At 40.9% G+C, this 16767-nt stretch overlaps 1 protein-coding gene across 2 annotated transcripts in view; it reads right to left on the bottom strand.

The window, feature by feature from the left end:
• The window catches only part of Slc9a2 (solute carrier family 9 member A2), an 89391-nt gene that overhangs the window by 44161 nt on the left and 28463 nt on the right, over positions 1–16767 (bottom strand). For both annotated transcript variants that reach the window (XM_048352467.1, XM_048352466.1), the window contains 2 exons: positions 10727–11190; positions 630–880 (listed from right to left, as the gene is read on the bottom strand). In XM_048352467.1, coding sequence (XP_048208424.1) covers positions 630–880; positions 10727–11190 — 715 coding nt within the window. The remainder of the gene's footprint in view (positions 1–629; positions 881–10726; positions 11191–16767) is intronic.

The following is a 16767-nucleotide window of genomic DNA, read 5'->3' as shown; positions in this document are numbered from 1 at the left end:
ATACTATTGGAAATCCCATGACCACCTCCCCCTACCCGGCATTCACCAAATTCTTCTTTGAATAGCTTTAAGCTATTATCTCCAATCACACATGTCATTTAAAAAAAAACACATTTCTACCATTAAGATTGTCCAAGTGGATGGACATAAGTAATTGTGAAGCTCCCTGGAAACCACGGGTGATGGAATCCTGTGGAAATACTTTACAATCTCCCCGGTGGACCACACTGAACAGGAATCAGATTCTGGCATTTTATAATGCTGGAATATCTGACTGAGATCAATTCCAATGGGTTGTTTATCACAGTTCATAGGAAACGGAAGAGATAACTTTTAGGTAGTTTTCCATCTTAGTCTCAGAGAATAACATGAATTTGATTGCTTATCTATTTTCACTTCATTTTTAACACAGAAGGTAAGAAAATGTATTTTTAATTTTCTTAGGATACCACAATTTAGTGCTTGTAGTTTTGAACCTCAGTCCCTAAATCTCAGCCTTCTTAGTAGCTAGAATTTCAGGCAAGAACCACCAGGGCCTGGCAAAAATTTAGTCAGTTTGATACCTTAATTTAGAATGCATGAGTTCAATAAAATTTATCTACCAGGGCTTTTAAGGGGGAAATACTTACGCCATGATGCCTGACAGGTGAAACATCTCAGCCGTTATGTAGGATAAATAGCTGTACAGGAAGACAAAAAGCGGCTCGATGACTCTGATATTATGGGTGAAGCGAGTGGTAAATGCTGCTATAAATCCCAGGAAGATGCCAATCAGCACCCCACCAATTCCCACCACAAAGAAGTTAGCGATTCCTGCGAACACGTCAATGGTCTCGATGGTTTTCATCTGGCAAAATGACTTGAAAAGGTTGTACAAGACCTGTGGAAGAGAGAAAACACGTTGTGAGATCCAGTCTAGTTTCTTCTCCCTCCTCCTGGACCCATAGAGACCTACCTGCCCCTCTACAAGGGACAGGTCCTCTGTGAACCCAAAGTGGCTGGAAAGGGAGAACTGTTGTGTAGTCATTTGTAATACATCTTAATGTTGTGGCTTTTTTTAAAACAAAAACATGGTTTTAGATGAAAAGTGTGCTGTCAGGGAAATGATTTCTAAGAGTGAAAGGGAAGGGGATGTCAAAGCTGATTCCTAACTTCATCGTAAAACATCGTATTTTCAAGTCACCAACGAAGATTCTTGAAAACTATGTGTTTAACCTCAAGTACACCCAGCTCTTTTTCCGCACCATTGTCTGTGAAGTTGTGCGTCATTAGTGGAAGTTATCAGTGCACCTGTGAAATTGTTTACCTTATAGGGAGCCAGCATGGAGTCACCCAAGGGAGTCCTCCTGCAGCCTCACCAAGTCTTCCCTACAGATCCGACCTCCTCGTGCCACCTATGTAGATACCAGGTACAACAGGAGAGTCAAAAGAATCTCCATGTATCAGACTTGGGGCTTGAACTTAGGGCCTCAAGCTCTCATTGGCTCCTTCACTTAAGGCTGGCTCTCTGTCACTTGAGCCACCTTTCCACTTCTGAAAGTCTTGATGGTTAATTAGAGATAAGTGACTCACAGATTTGTCTGCCTGGTATGGCTTTGACCCAAGATCTCAGCCTCCAGAGTAGCCTGGATTACAGGTGTGAACCACTGATCCCCAGCTCAAAGGAATTTTTTTTTTTAAAGCAATAGGGCAGCAAGCATGTGGTAGGGTGTGGAGTGTATTTGGGGGGTGGGGTGTGTGTGCTGTGATTTCACACATAGTTTATGTCGCTAAGTAATGATGCTATCCTGTTGTCTGGTTTCTCTTACAGACATGGTTTATTTCAAGAATGCTAGGCACTTCTAGTGCTGAGCAAGGCACTGTCAACCATTGGAGGGGGCCCTGAGCCAGCTGGATGGGGGAAAACTGACTGAAGACTTCCCTTTTATTTATTTATTTTTTCACAAAACTAGCAAGACAAGTCCAAGTCAAGCGAGTTTCCTGCATCTTTTCATGATGATGTTTTCAACTCTGGGGGGAGGCATCCAGCGTTGAGGAGAGCCAATGGAGAAGCAGGTTGGAGATCAGGGCTCTGGGACATCGTCATTTGTGTTCTGAGAAGGTAAAGGTTGATCCCATTTGACCAAGGTCAAACAACACAAGATGTCAGAGGCAATATTAGAATCTAAGTCTCCTGACCTGGTTAAGGTGTTCAAGGCTGGACCCTGGTGAGTGACTCACTCTCCCTGAGGCTTGCTTCTCACCTCACCGTTTCCAGCTCAGTTAGGGCTCATTATGGCCACTGACCGCATTATAAATTTGATAGATTTTTTTTTTATTCTTCCTGATTATAAACATCTTACTACGATTTTCATGTTTTCTAGTAGATGCAATAGACAGATAGATAACTATATAGACAAGTAGATAAATAAACACATATGTATATGTGTATATATATATACATATACACATATGTAGGTAAATATATATAACTTGGTTTCAAAAACTAGTGATATCATGCAAGCTGTGAGCTTTTCCTTTCTCTAGTCCTTGGTGTAACTCTCAAGAAAATTTGGCTCCCTACCACAAGAAATAAATTAAAAATGAACAAGACCCACACCTTGAGGAATTAAACATTTGAAAATATTACTAGACCTAGAAGAAACTGATTTCAAGTAGACTTTGATGCCGCTTCCTGCTGTCAGCCAGGGGCTAGCTCCAGGCACCAGGTTACCATGGCAACAACCTGACACACTGGCTTCCTGGGAGAAGGCCGGAAGTGTGCTTCAAGACAGCCAAAGCCAAAGGTGACAGTCACCAGCTCCAGAAGAAAGAGAACACAGAGACAGGATTTCCAATTCATTTTCTCATAGGCTGAGTCTACTTTTTAATCGAAAGCTTCTCTCCTAGGATATGTGGGCACTGTACTTCTGTCCCTCGCCTCTCCCACCTCTGCCTGCCTCCAGCCTGCACAAGGAATCTGTTTGAAACTGTTGGTGACCTTACTTTGGAAAGGCTTAACACTCTCAATATACCTGACACACCTTTTACGTTTCCTTCCTTCCTTCCTTCCTTCCTTCCTTCCTTCCTTCCTTCCTTCCTTCCTTCCTTCCTCCCTCCCTCTGTCCCTCTCTCCTTCCCTCCCCATTTCTTTCTTCCTTCTTTCATTCATTCATTTTTGATTTGGGGAAGGACGTGGGGGGAGGTCCTGAGGCTTGACCTCAGGGCTAGGCACTGTCCCTGACCTTCCCTCATTGCTCAAGGATAGCTCTCTACCACTTGAGCCATAGTGCCACGTCCAGCCTTTTCGGAGTAGTTCACTGGCGATAAGAGTCTCACAAACTTTCCTGCCTGGGCTGGCTTCAAACTTCGATCCTAAGATCTCAGTCTGTGTGGACCGAGGTTTACAGGTATAATCCACTGGTGCCAAGCCACTGTAATTTTTTTTTAAAACTGCTGTCCAACACTTTGGAAAAACGGGGACAGAATTTTACCACCACTCCACAGAACACATCTTCATATATATATATATATATATATGAATTGCCCTTGTCTTCTTTCCTGCCATTTTCCTTAGCAGAAACCAGTGTCTAAATCCAGGCTAACTCTATCTTCAAAGTAGAGCAGCTGAAGCTGTTGCTCCTGCCAAATGCGCCTTTGGATTTCCACAGCCTTGTGACTCACCCTTTCCTCTGGCCTTGTACACGATGCAAATCGGATCCTAAAGCATTCATCACTTCCTGATATGCCATCGTTGGTTGGTGATGCTGCCTCCTCTTCCTCTCTTTCATCTCCCATCCCTCATCTCACCTCATGGAGGATGCTGATAAGGCCCCTGGAGGAAGCTCAGATGATTAGGCCCACCGAAAAGGGAGAACCTACCGATGGCCATACATTCATAACCCTTACAAAGCTACTGTCCTGACAATTCCATCATCTACTCTATTCAAAGTACCTTCTCATCTCTCTCTCTAGATGTTGTAAGGAGTGAAGCAGAGTCACAAGTACTTTGTTTTCAGCTTACTGAAGAAAGTTCCAACTTGATCCGGCCACAGCTCCAAATGCCCACACTGTATTGGGGGCAAATCCTAGGTAGATACATTACCCTGACAACTGGAAAGCCTTCCATAATGACCATATTGTTTTATACCAAACTCGATACCAAGGAATCAGAATGAATGTCATAAAATCATTTTAGTTAAAATTACCCATGATCCTATACTTAGTTCATTCATGCTAGATCTTTGGATTTTATCCAAGTGAATCTATGCAGAAAAGTGTTTTGAATTTTAATTTATATATGTATATTTATTATGTATATACTATGTCCATAGGATTAAACGTATCTCCTATGAATCTGTGCAAAAATGGCTTCAAAGGGTATAACATTAACCCACAAAATCAGTATCTTTTCCATATGCCAAGCATGAGAAGGATGAGGCTGAAATCAGGAAAGGAATTCTTTTGTATGATTCTCAAAAAATACCTAGGAATTATAACCAAAGATGTGAAGGACCTCTGCGATGAAAACTTCTGAAGCCTGAGAAAGGAAATTAAAGCAGATTTAAGGAAATGGAAAAACCTCCTGGATTGGGGGGATTCTCATTGTGAAAATGGCAGCAGTGCCAAAAGCTATCTACAAATTCAATGCAATACCCATCAAAATCACAACAATATTCTTCATTGATATAGAAGAAGCAATCCAAAAACTCATATGGAATAATAGAAGACCCCTGAATAGCAAAAAAGCAGGAAGAACAGCACTGAAGGAATATCAATACCAAACTTCAAACTCTATTATAAAGACATAGTTATGAAAACAGCTTGGTATTGGTGCATGAAGAGACTTGAGGTCCAATGCATTAGAACTGAAGACCCAGAATTGATCCCACAGACCTATGGCTACCTAATCTTAAATAAGGGAGCCAAAAAGCACAGGATAGAAGAAAGACAGATTCTCTGGGAGAATGGGCTATACACGTGTAGAAAACTGAGGTTAGATCATTATGTGCTAACCTGAGCCAGAATCAATTCCAAATGGATCACAGACCTCAATGACAGATCAGGTATCCTGAAAATACTACAGGAAGGGATAGGGGAAACTCTATAGATCCTTGGCACAGATCAGAACTTCCTAAGTAAAGATCCAGAAGCACAACAAATCAAAGAAAGGCTAGATAAATGATGTTTTGTGAAACTGCAGAGTTTCTGCATGGAAAAGGACACAGCTAGCAAGATAAATAGAAAACCCACAGATTGGGAGAAGATCTTTACTAGCTATATATCAGACAAGGACCTATATCTAAAATATACTTAGAGCTCAAAAATTTAAGCCCCCCACTCCGAAACAAATCATCAAAGGAACAACAACCCCATTTATAAGTGGGCTAAAGACTTTAAGAGAGTCATCTCTCAAGAAGGAATAAGAATGGCCAATAGACACATGAAGAAATGTTCAACATCTCTGGCCATAAATGAAATGCAAATCAAAACAACATTGAGATTCCACTTCACCCTAGTTAGAATGGCCATTATCAAGAAAACTAATTAACAACAGGTGCTGGTTTAGATGTGGCCAAAAGAGAACACTACTGCACAGTTGGTGAGAATATAAACTTGTTCAACCACTCTGGAAAGCAGTATGGAGGTTCCTCAAAGCACTAAACAGAGTTCCCGTATGACCTAGCAATCCCACTCCTGGGCATTTACCGGCACAACTGTGTTCATTGCCTCATTATTTACCATAGCTAAGATATGGAACCAACCCAGATGCCCCTCAGTAGATGAATGGATCAAGAAAATATGGTATATATGCACAATGGAATTCTACACTTCCATCAGAAAGAATGATATTGCCCCATTCGTAAGGAAATGGAAAGACTTGGGGAAAAATTATATTAAGTGAAGTAGGCCAGACCCCCAAACAAACAGAGGCTGCATGGTTTCTCTCATTTGTTATAACTAGAATATGTCTAAGATATTCATAGTAGAGGATCACAGTAGCTCAATAGCTATGTGCATCTGACCATATCAAATGAGGCTAGTAGACATGAACTCCAAGATTATAGAAATAAGAGGTTTTATTTAGTGTGCTGTTTACAATTATTTCCTTTTTGTTTCTTTCCTTTGTTTCCCTCTTTGGTTTATTCCCTGTTGTCACTGTTTTGATTTCTGTACCTTTTGTCTTGTATATAATTATCTGATAGGGGAAAGGGAAAAGGGATTGATAGAAATGGTGGGATAAAGGGTGAACTAATAATGTAACAATGGTACTCACTAGACACTATGTTGGAAATGAATTTTACAACTTGGGGGAGGAGCGGAGTTAGAGGGGAAAGTTGGAGAACATGAGGGAGGGGGATAACACTGTTCAAACTGAAGTGTACTCATTACCTTAATTATGTAACTGTAACCCCTCTGAGATTTTTTTAAGGGGCTTCAATTTGACACTTGTATTTTTGGATTAAAATTCCAGTGGTGTCTATTTGCTAACTTGTACAATGGGCTAATTTGAAACCTGACTGCTCTTCAACCTATCACATAATCAGATGTTTATTGACTACTTGTAATATACATACTATGTAGTATATATTATATATCATATATTCATTTTGCATATATCATGTATAAATTAGGAAATTCATATTCTGTATTTTTGTATATTCTTTGAAAGATTTTTTTCTTTTTCTAATTTAATTTTATCGTCAAGGTGATGTACAGAGAGGTTACAGTTACATACATAAGGTAGTGAGTACATTTCTTGTAGAACATTGTTAGCCCCTCCCTCATTTTTTCCCACTTTCCCTTTTTTAAAATCTAATCATTTGAAATCATGTAAAGCATAGACATAGCCTGTGTAAATACAGTTGTTAATAAAGATAGCTCTATTCCAGGTAAATAATATCTAGGTCATCTTTTCATATGAAACATAACGGATAAACATTTTTAGGTAAGGAATTTTAGGTTTCTTCTGAGAGTTGCAAAGTCTGAGTTAGTTCTGAAGTGTTTGCTACTTGCCCTCCAATTTCCTATAGTGAAATTCCACTCCACGCATAACCTACAGTGTCTGCCTTCTGGAATTCAGTGCTAGCTTCTGTCTGCAGAGCCAGCCCTCCCTAACCAAGCCCAGTAACGGACAGATGACTAGGAAACAGTGGAGGAAGCTCCTTAAGTCTTCTTGGAAGCTTTATTAGAATAGCTTCATTAACAGGTTCTAAGAATGATACTGGAATTTGCCCTGAGAATTTTTTATTTGGTCATGTGCTACTATGGAAACAGCAAGACTTCTCAGATAACAAAGAACCAGAACAATCTTTGGAGGTTGAAAAGCTTTTATAAAATATTTATTTATAAAGAAAAATACAACAATCTTGTTTAAAAAATTAAAGCTCCATTAGGTGACAGTGCCTCACGCCTGTAATCCTAGCTACTCAGGAGATAGATCTGAGGACTACAGTTCAAAGCCAACCCATGCAGGACAGTCCACGAATATCTCCCACTAACTCCCCAAAAGCTGGAAGTAGAGCTGTGGTTCAAGTGCTAAAGCAAAGATAGTAGCCTTGAGTGAAGAAACTCAGGGACAGTGCCCAGGCTCTGAGTTCAAACCCCAGGACTGGCATCCATGCACACAAAAAACAAAACAAATGAAACAAAAACACAGCTTTATTATTTCTAACTGTTTGCCAATAAGTGAGTGGTAGGTTAATAATAATCTACCATAAATTGGACAAGGACATGTAGGACTAGACCTACAATTCATATGTCAAAAGTTTCTCTCGCTTTGAGTCTTTTATGGTAGCATTGTTTCCCATTAAGGTTTCTAGAGATCGATATTGGATTGAGCGTCATCTGGTGGAAGTTAATTGTACATTTCTAATATCAATTTTCTCTGGCTTATCTATATCCTTCTACCTACAACTTGTAGTGTCTAACATCATTGTGGCTGAAGACATCCATATTTCAATTCCTTTTCCTATGCTAGGAAGTTCTGAATCTCTCTTGGGGGTAAGACAAGATGAACAAATCAAAGAAACTCTCACCCAACATCTCGACCTTTATTGTTTGAGGATATCTACCTAGAAAGCAAGGTTCTAATTATTCCTAACATGCATTCAATTCAGCCACTTTGGTGACAATAGGTTATATTCTTTGGCATTAGATAAGCAAAACCTTCTGCAAGTCTGGGTTTTGAGTGAGCTTTAAACCCAAGGTATGCCTTTCCTTTGATACCACGAGAGTTGTTTTGACGTATAGCCTCTGCCCATGTCAACAACCTCTCCACCTGGACCACCACCCATGCCTTCTCTCTGTCCTATCAATGTCAAGCTCCCAGCCTGGCCCAGTGCCCTCCCTCTTTGGGCATAGTAAATGGGTGTGTGCCTCTTGACAGGAAGCACATGACATGCCTCTGGAAGTCCTTCTGCTTGGATACATTCTGAACAGTGATGCAGTTGGATCCTTTCTTGAAATCTGACTCTTTACACATTCAACGAATGGACTATTGGGGTGTTTGGATGAGAAAGCTCCTTAGAGGCAGGAAGGAAGTGTAAATGGTGTGCCATTCTGAAACCAGCTTGACTTTGCTAAGCTATCCTATGAGGAAAGCAACAAAGAATTGTTTTCCTATATAGCCTTCTTTACACTAAGTAGATTCAATCCCAAAACTGTATATTCAAATGGCCCTAATCTCCTTCAACAAGGGTAAAAGTCTACATATCAAATCTAAGTCACAATGGAAAATTGATGCCTGAGGACAAGGGAATAAGTTTTAAAATGTCTTTATTACTGTGCTTTTCCAGGTAAATACTACTGTGCATTTCCAGTTAAATGTTGAATATTAATGTTAATCACTGTTAATAAATAATCAAATATGTGACATAGATGTGGTCACTTTGAGTGTGTTAAGTCAGCTTTCCTTAAATACCTGGCTTAGCAGCCATTTAAAAATTGTGATCAGTAAACTATCAATAAATTATTTTCCATGGAATAATGTCCACATGGGGTTAATGGACATCCATAGAGATGACATTCTATTAAATTCAGAGATTTGCTCTTTAGTAGACTGCAGCTAAGAGCTTTCAGAATACTTAATTGGGTCCCTGACTCAATTTTCTAAGCAAATGGGAAAGAATACTTCCTACATAGGTGGTTAGAGATCAGCCTAAGAGAAACATTCACAAAAGGTTCATGGCTATCTTTTCTGTCACCTTTCCTTCAGCATCACCAGTACTAACTAATTGGTTTATCAATCCAGAATCCCTTCAGTATCTTTCCTAGCAGAGAGAGAGAGAGAGAGAGATAGAGAGAGAGAGAGAGAGAGAAAGAGCAAGAGAGAGCGCGCTCTGCCCTTATGAGGGGAGAGGAGACACGTACTGGTTTCCCGTGTCCTTCCTCAACCCCTTTGCCTGAGTTTGGGAGGAAGGGTGCAGGTAAATTCCACAAACATTATGATCATAACAGCTTCTGAGTCTAATTATGTGGCAATTAAAAGAGAATTAAACATAATTTGTGTTTTCTGAATAAATATCTACTCATGGGAAAATGACGAGGATCAAAAACATGGTGGTTGAGCAGAAAGTGAACATGTGATTAAATATTTCCCTAAAAGCATTAACATAATAAGCAAATCATCCCCAAACAGAGACCAGCACTTAGCAGATATTATCACTTCATACATGCATTCATTATGCATATCATATATTGATGGCATAGTACTTCCCACACAAACTTCCGGGATCTGAAGGCTTTTTAGTTATGCTCAAAGATCACCATTTTTGAAATGTCAAAATGGTAAATCATCAGAGATACCCAAAGTCAAAAGTCATGTCTATGACTCCCTAGCACAACCAAGGTTGGTATAAAAGAATCTCCTACACTTTTGGTGGGGCCTAGGGAAAAATGAAAACAAGGTACATGATCTATAATAAGAAGAAAATAAAAGTAAGGAATCAACTATGTGTCAAGAACATCAAACATGAAAGCAAATCATTAATCCAAGTGGAGGGCCTGTGATATTGTGAAGTACATATTTGGTCTCTCTCTCCTCAAAACACCTTAAAAATCTTTGGTCTCTCTAAAGTGGCAAGTTCCTGTCTAGGTGCTTGCAATCGGCTGGTGGCTGTCAGCCCTGGTGTAGTTTCAGGACAGGATAGGGCAGGATGCAAGGGTTGGGACTTTCTGCCTCACCTTTCCCCTCCAGGGAGGGAGGCAAGTTGAAGGTTAAGTTGATCGCCCATGGTCAGTAAGCTAGCCAGTCATGCCTACATAATGAAGCCTCCGTAAGAACCACAAAAACAGGCTTCATAGAGGATCTGGATGGCCAAACATGTGGAGTCCTTGAGGATACAGTGTCACTGGAAATGCAGAGAAATGACATGCCCCATCCCCTATGCCTTTTCTAGTTCACCTATGGATGGGATCCTTTGTAATATCCCTCGTGCCCAGCTATGGACACGATGTGTAGTCTGTGGGTCAGAAACACAGGTAAACCAGCCTGCATCTTGCATTTGGCATCAGAAGCAGGCTGGGGTGAATGCTCGCCTTCAGCCTATGGGACCTCAGGTGATCTCGAGGTGGATAGCATCAGAGCTGATTCGAACGAAAGGAAAGCCAGCCGGCGTCCGCTACCCAGAACGTTCTCCGTGCCTGCTGTGTGAGGAAACCACTTGGTCCCTCTACCCCTGGCATGAGAAGCATGCCGTGAGAACAACAGCAAACAAAATGCGTTTGGTTGGTTATTCTCACTCACCACTGTGACCGCGTCATTCAGCAGAGACTCGCCAAAGACCAGGATGTAGAGCTGCTCGTTGACGTGAATGTTCTCAAAGACAGCCAGGACAGCCACGGGATCCACGGCTGAGATCAGGCTGCCAAAAAGTAGGTTCTGGAGCAGAGTGATGTCACTGAGGCCAAACGCTTCAATCTGGCAGATGGCGAACAAAGACACCCCAATGCCAATGGAATTCCAAAGGGTCCCAACCACTGCATACCAGAAAATAGTGCCAATGTTCTCAAAGAAGGGGCGAGTGGGCATGAAGTAGCCAGCGTCCAGCACGATGGGTGGCAAAAGATATAAGAAAAACACATCAGTCTTCATCGCGGGGGGAGATTTCTCATCGACACCAAAAATAATCCCACCCAGTAGGAGTCCAACCATGATCAGAAGGCAGCTTTCAGGCACGATTGTGGGCAACTTGTGGTAGAGATGAAAGCCTGTGAAAAATTATAAACATACAGTACGGGTTATGGGAGAGTCCTGAAGATTATGGAAGCAATGTGTCTAATTTTACATCACCCAGGTCAGTGTAATTGGCTACAGACTGGCTATAGACTGTCATTCCAAAATAAAACCGAAATAAATACACATACATCAGATGGTCTTCTTAAAACCATTCACGTTTATTTAGGTGTACATAATGCTTACTTAGACCCAATTTAAGCTTTAAATCAGAATTTCATCCTCAGAAAGGATCTAACTAGCAAGCAAAGCAGTTATTTTCATGCCCTAAAATTTCAGCAGCAACCAAATCTCTAGGGTGTCCCCAAGGTCATCAGGGCCCACGACCACTTTGGGATTACAACGGCTAGTTCTGGTGTCAACAAAGATCAGTCCCTTACTTATTTTTTCATTTAAATTCTTTCATATAGAATACTGAATATGTTCATATTTTGAGATGTACTCCTTCAGAGGCAGAAAAGTGAATTCATCGAAATGAACCAAGTAACTACTTCATTCGGTTATAAAAATGCATGCTCTCCAATCTCAGAGTTCCCAGCGGAGTGGAGGGACAGATCCATTTGCCACTTATTCCAATATGAAGCAAAGTGGAATCACAGCCCCAAACAAGAGCCATGAGAAAGAAGCCAAGACTCAATGGGAGAGGCATTACATTAGTAGAGAAGAATGAGTCTCAGAATGCATGACAGGAAAGGAGCTATCTTTCCTCCAATTCATCGTGGAGGCCAGTATAGCTTTTGTAATAGAAGAGAACACAGCAGAGGCAGCTACAGCTGGAAAAGCGGAGGGACATGCAGGCTGGGCCAGTGTAGGAGGCAACATGGAAAGTGATGTAACCCACAAAGGTAACTTGGCAAGGCTTGAAGAGAGTTCATATGTGCAAGGCAACAACAAGCCATCATGAGACATTTAGTACATTTTAGAATTAAGGCAGAAGATGAGGATGCTGCTATGGAAAGAATGAGTCCCTCCAGAATTCCAGTGTGCTATAGTATGAAGAGAAGGAGAGGTCAGGTGGTTTGGTCATGAAGGTTCCTTCCTCGTGAGTGGCCTTAAACCACTTTCAATGAAGCTTCCTACAGTGTCTGCTTGCTTAGGTTACTCTTCTGCCCTTGCTTGCCCTTCTGCCTTTTGCTACGTGAGTACACGGCAAGCAGCCATGTACCTTGAAATTGCACTTAGAACTTCCAGAACTGAGAAAACAAACCTCTTTTCTTTATAAATTACACCATCTGGAAGACTCAGTGACAGCAGCACAAAGGCCTTAGGCAAAAAATGTATCTGAATTATAGGGTGATAATATCAAAATGGTAAAATAGGTCCTTAGGAACTTATAACTGCAGAAGTTTTAATAAGTAAATCCTGATTGTAAACAGAACGAAAGCCACAGCATGAAGTATTTTATGAGCAGGGGCAGTGTAATCATCATCATTTGAAGAGATTTTTAAAAACGAATTTCAAAATAGTAAACATCTGTTTGTGAAGTATTTAAACAACCTCTCCATTGCTTTTATTATGTTCGTATTCATACTACAGCAGGCTGCAGAAATTGGTGGGGGAATTAATGTGCCCAAGTGCTCCAGCTGTTCTTTACCCATGACCTCTAGCTAGCCTCACTGTCCAATAGAGACATCCAAAGTCCTCTGAAAATCAAATCTTTGTCATCTGCCCACATGCTGCCTCCTTGTACAGCTACCACTTCCTGTATGATAAGAACATGCCAACAGCCGCCTCCCGTCCTCCCAGTATTCAACATCAACCACCTCTGTCTGAAACAGAGCCCCAGCAGCAAAGTTTTCTGCCATGGATGGCTCTTCCCAGGCTGCCATCTGACTACAGCTCAAACTCGCCACCCAGCTCTGCCCCTCTCTGCCTGCGTCTGTTAGTTTGGGGCATGACTAAACCCCATTTAGTCATTCATCTAAAATAGGGACAAATGCTTGTCCAGGTAATGCTGTAAGGGTCACTGGGTCATCTCCTGCTCAACATTTACTAGCGAGGCTCAAAAATCACCAGAGCCCTCAAACTTTAGGTACCTCCCCCACTTCATAGGAGAAAGAAGATAAACATCCGTGAATGGGCTGGGCGATGGTGGCTCATATTCTAGTAATCCTAGTTATTCAGGAGGTTCAGATTTGAGGAGGATCACAGTTCAAAGCCAGCCTGAGCAAGGACGTTCAGGAGACTCTTTTCTCCAACTTACCAGTAAAGGTGTGGCTCAAGTGGTAGGAGCACCAGCGTTGAGCACAAAAGCTAAGGCCTATGTCCAGGCCTTTAGTTCAATTCCCAGTACCAGCGAAAGTGTCCAGAATCAAAAGGGTCCACTGAGACAAAGCAGAAAGGAGTAAAGAAGGCTTGTTTTTAGAGACCCTCACTTTCTCTTGTTGGCTTTTCCTTTCTTTTCACTAACCGAGCCTTAGGGACCCAAGACTTCCGCAGGGTCACAGGGGCTCCTCCCACTGTATGGAAAAGACTTTTTTATTCCTTAGAGTTGAGGAGGGGAAACTAAGGAGGTGGGAGAAAGCTAGGATCAGAAAGAGACTCTTTCCATGTCTCACATTCACACGACTTGCTTGATCCCGACCAAGAACCCAGCCAGGGGGAGACAGTCATGGAGGAACAAATAAAATACAGTGACAAATAAAATGCAGGGTGCAATTAGAAAGAAAGGCCATTGGGACAGAAGGCTAAGGGGATGTGGAGGAAGCGAGAAGGAAAATCTGGTAGTCGTAAAATCAGAAGCAGCAACAACTTTCTTCCACCACCACTAAGTATTTTAAAGGGAAATCAACTCAAGTGACATAATTTGCTTTCCCAGAATGATATATATTTTATTACTATCAAGAAGTGTTTAGCCAGGTGCCAGTGGCTCACGCCTGTATTCCTGACTACTGAGATCTGAGGATGGTGGTTTGAAACCAGCTCAGGCAGAAAAGTCACTATGAGATCATAATGAAAGGAAGGAGTATGGTTGTGTTTCAGTAAAACTTTAGTACATTGGAACTAGGATCCTTTAAAGTTTATTTCACACAAAAAAATCTTCCTTAGATTTTATTTATTTATTTGCCAGTCGTGGGCCTTGGACTCAGGGCCTGAGCACTGTCCCTGGCTTCTTCCCGCTCAAGGCTAGCACTCTGCCACTTGAGCCACAGAGCCACTTCTGGCCGTTTTCTGTATATGTGGTGCTGGGGAATCGAACCTAGGGCCTCGTGTATCCGAGGCAGGCACTCTTGCCACTAGGCTATATCCCCAGCCCCTTAGATTTTATTTTAACCGTTTAAAAATGTGAACATTACTTTTAGTCTTCAGGCCCTACCAAAGCAAGGCCCATGCCATATTCTGAAATCAACCTATAGTCTGTCTACTCCTATTCTTTTCTATTGTTTGATTTATTGCCAACTTTTGTTTATAGTGTTTGAGACATTGGATCTTGTGTCATTCAACTTTTATTACCAACACAAAAAAATGTCTGTGAGGACAGGTGTAATATTTATTGCTTTATTTTAACTGCAATAGAAATTCAGTGGGCAGGGTACCAGGATCAAAGGTCTCCTACATAAATATAAAGATATGCTTCATTTAGAGTGAATCTATAATTACTCTCTGCATACAAGTGTTGAAATTCACTGAGCAGAAAATCCACAGATCTACATATAAATGATTTCAATGAGATTAATATATGTACAATAACCCAATTGTCAAATTCTGAGAAAAGAGCAGGAGAGAAACAACACAGGAAGCTTTCAGATAGCAGGACTCACAAAAAAGCAACAATGTAAAAGTCAGAATGAAAGAAAATAATCCACAACAAAAAGCATTAAGAGTATCAGTTTTAACAACAACAATAGAAACTCAAACCAAACAAGCCACAAGTTGTCCTTAGCACAAAAGGGAAGAAAAACTTAGCTGGGGCAGGGGTGGGAGGGTAGGGAGGAGGGATGCTAGAGATAAAACTTTTAGGAAAAAATGTACTGTACTAGCTTTGTGTGATGACAAATTCAAAGGTTCTAATAAATGCTTATGTTTGGTTTTATTTTTTTTTTCTTTTTGCCAGTCCTGGGCCTTGGACTCAGGGCCTGGGCACTGTCCCTGGCTTCTTTTTGCTCAAGGCTAGCATTCTACATCTTGAGCCACAGCGCCACTTCCGGCTTTTTCTGTGGATGTGGTACTGAGGAATCAAACCCAGGGCTTCATGCATGCTAGGCAAGCACTCTACTACTGAGCCACATTCCCAGTCCTGTTTTGTTTTATTTACTGTCTCCATCTATACCTTAAAGGCCTTGTTGAACAAACATAGTATCTACTAGATAACCAAATATTTTCCAAGCTCAGGTTAAGCAGAGGACAATAACCCAGGGGTGCTCTATACACATGTGTGTGACCATGACTGGCTGATCCAAAACTAGGTCTCAGGGCTACTTATTCTCATAGTTGTCTCTGGGAAAAAATGGACTTTAGTGAAGTATGGTCTAGCAGAAGTATATGTGTCATGCTTGTGGATCATATTATACTTGGTTTTAAATAGTCGAAGGAATAAACAATTAGCAATGGATGCATTTTATGGATCTCAAATGATATAGCAACAAATATGTATCTTAAAAAGGTGTCAATACATACATAGACAAACATACAGACATGGAGAAAACAGTAAGAAGCAAACTTTAATCAGATGTGCCAACAAATTCCTATCAATACATGCTAACTCAGGTGGATAAAGGCTGAATAAAAGAACTGAATTCTGAAGGTAGAGTCACATTGAATCAAAAATAATGAAAATAAATAAATGTATAATACTCAAAATACGGTTCGGCAAATAAGTGCAATTAACTGATCTACATCAGAAATGTATTAACATGTAGGGATGGATTGATCATAACATTTAGACATAGCTTGGGACTGAAATGTTCATTTAATCATCATCCTGCCAAGGTAATACATGTATAAACATACATCCTTTAAAAATGTCTCCCTTAATAGGCTTGCAAGGGACTTAAAGAACTAAATACTGAAGATCCAACTGAAACATTAAGAATTATTAGGGTTATTCTAAAGAAGAATTTAGATGATATTTTCATAAATGACTGGGCCACTTACAAAAAGAAAGGAAAAAGAAAAAGGAAACCTATGATTTGTCCATCCATATGGACTTTGGACAGCTACAAGCCCTGAGTTAAGTCCTTAATCATCTATTATTAAATACTTTCTGTGGACGAGAATCTGAGGGACTCAGAATTGAATCATTAGTGGACCTTGACTTTGGGAAGCATATATCTAATATGGAAGATAAGACTATAATCATAACACTAGGTGGAAAATGACAAATGCTATGGAAGAGGCGATGCACTAAGTTTCCAGATGAGGAGACACGGGAAGACTTCGTGAGAGGAGGTGGCGTTAAAATTGCCGAGTACAGATGTATTCATATCCAGAATGAAGAGTTACTGGAAACAGTACCTATGTGAATTCAGACCGTAGCACCTGAGATGACTTGAGGAAAGACTGGGGTCAGTGAGGAAGAGCTGAGTGACTGACCTGGAGCACAAGGCAGCAAT

The sequence above is a fragment of the Perognathus longimembris genome, chromosome 8 (assembly GCF_023159225.1).
Source record: "Perognathus longimembris pacificus isolate PPM17 chromosome 8, ASM2315922v1, whole genome shotgun sequence".
Lineage (NCBI taxonomy): Eukaryota > Metazoa > Chordata > Mammalia > Rodentia > Heteromyidae > Perognathus > Perognathus longimembris.
Note: the sequence above shows the minus strand (reverse complement) of the source record. Positions and strands in the feature narration are given on the sequence as shown.